Below are 1477 nucleotides of genomic sequence, written 5' to 3' on the forward strand. Positions count from 1 at the left end.
GGAGGAGGAGAAGAAGAAGAGGAGGAGGAGGAGGAGAAGAAGAAGAAGATGAGGAAGAAGAAGAAGAAGAAGAAGAAGAAGAAGAAGAAGAAGAAGAAGAAGAAGAAGAGAAGAAGAAGAAGAAGAAGAAGAAGAAGAAGAAGAAGAAGAAGAAGAAGAAGAAGAAGAAGAAGAAGAAGAAGAAACCCTCATCGACAAATACCGAACTCAAAAGAATAGTTGGACTCCATACAACCAGATAACCTTCATAACATTATATTGTTCCATTTCTAATGAACTGGACTGTATGAGAGTTAAGTGGTCTGGCAATAGGCATGAAGCAGTACTGGTCACCTGGTAAGAGCTGTAGTGCTCTCGGATTTTGTTTTAATGAGTTAGTTATTCGAAGTTAATCATTTGGAATACGAGTAGTGCTCAAGACATGCCTCGCCATACTGAAACTGATGCAGGCAGTGCCTATTCCGAACATCTCTCGGTCAATGTCTACAAGAAAATATGGGTAAGTGGGATACAAAGATCTGATCAAAATACTTGCAAGGAGACTAACTCTGAGGCAGTACTGGTGTTAAAAAGTATAGCATGTTCTGCTACTCTTCAATCTCAGCCAATTAGGTGAAGACAGACATACTGGATGGCACGTGAAAAGTGAAAAAAAAATGAATCGTACCGCATGAAAAGATGATTTAGTAAATGCAGTTTAGTGCAGGATTCAAATATATTTAATGGAGAATAGGATAATGAGAAACTTTACTAACTTCTGGAATAATTTTTCAAGTCTTTCTGCATCTCTTTTGTAAGTTCTAATGTCGTTGATAACGTTAATAATAACAGCTTCTAGTTTTCCAACAGCGTCTGTGTTTCCAGTTCTGTGTAATATCTCGTATAGGTCACACACTTTGTCTTGGCTGAAAGCGAAAAACAACTCAGTTTATGAATAATTATAATGGCGAAGACATATGAATTATACGAAGAGATTTTACGAATGTAAAAAGTGTGTGAGATCAAGAAGACAAGTTAAACACATTAACAAATGTATAACAATGAGCAGCAATAACAATATTGCACAATAGAATAAGGAAAAGAAGGCGGCGAGCTGTCAAAAACGTCGGGCGAAATGCTTAGCAATATTTCGTCTGTCTTTACGTTCTGAGTTCAAATTCCGCCGAAATCGACTTTGCCTTTTATCCTTTCGGGGTCAATAAATTAAGTGCCAGTTGCGTACTGGGGTCGATCTAATCGACTAGCCCCCTTCCCGCAAAATTTCGGGTCTTGTGTCTAGAGTAGAAAATAATAAAAAAAAGAACGAAAAGGGATCACATATTTTGTGGGATAAACATATGGTATGATTCGAAGTACCTTTCATACAACCTCGAAGAGAAGTACCTTCTCTGAGTTCTTGGTCCTCATAGTTAGAGTAGGTCAATTTAGCTAGCTCAATTTCACCACAGCACCTTTCTCTCTCTCTCTCTCTCTCTCT

The 1477-nt window shown here is 38.1% G+C and overlaps 1 protein-coding gene across 1 annotated transcript in view; it reads right to left on the reverse strand.

Annotated features, from left to right (window-relative positions):
* The window catches only part of LOC106878233 (ras and EF-hand domain-containing protein homolog), a 99828-nt gene that overhangs the window by 36675 nt on the left and 61676 nt on the right, over nucleotides 1-1477 (reverse strand). The window contains exon 3 of the mRNA XM_052965895.1: nucleotides 716-905. Within this exon, the coding sequence (XP_052821855.1) occupies nucleotides 716-905 (190 nt within the window). The remainder of the gene's footprint in view (nucleotides 1-715; nucleotides 906-1477) is intronic.

The sequence above is a fragment of the Octopus bimaculoides genome, chromosome 2, assembly GCF_001194135.2.
Source record: "Octopus bimaculoides isolate UCB-OBI-ISO-001 chromosome 2, ASM119413v2, whole genome shotgun sequence".
Lineage (NCBI taxonomy): Eukaryota > Metazoa > Mollusca > Cephalopoda > Octopoda > Octopodidae > Octopus > Octopus bimaculoides.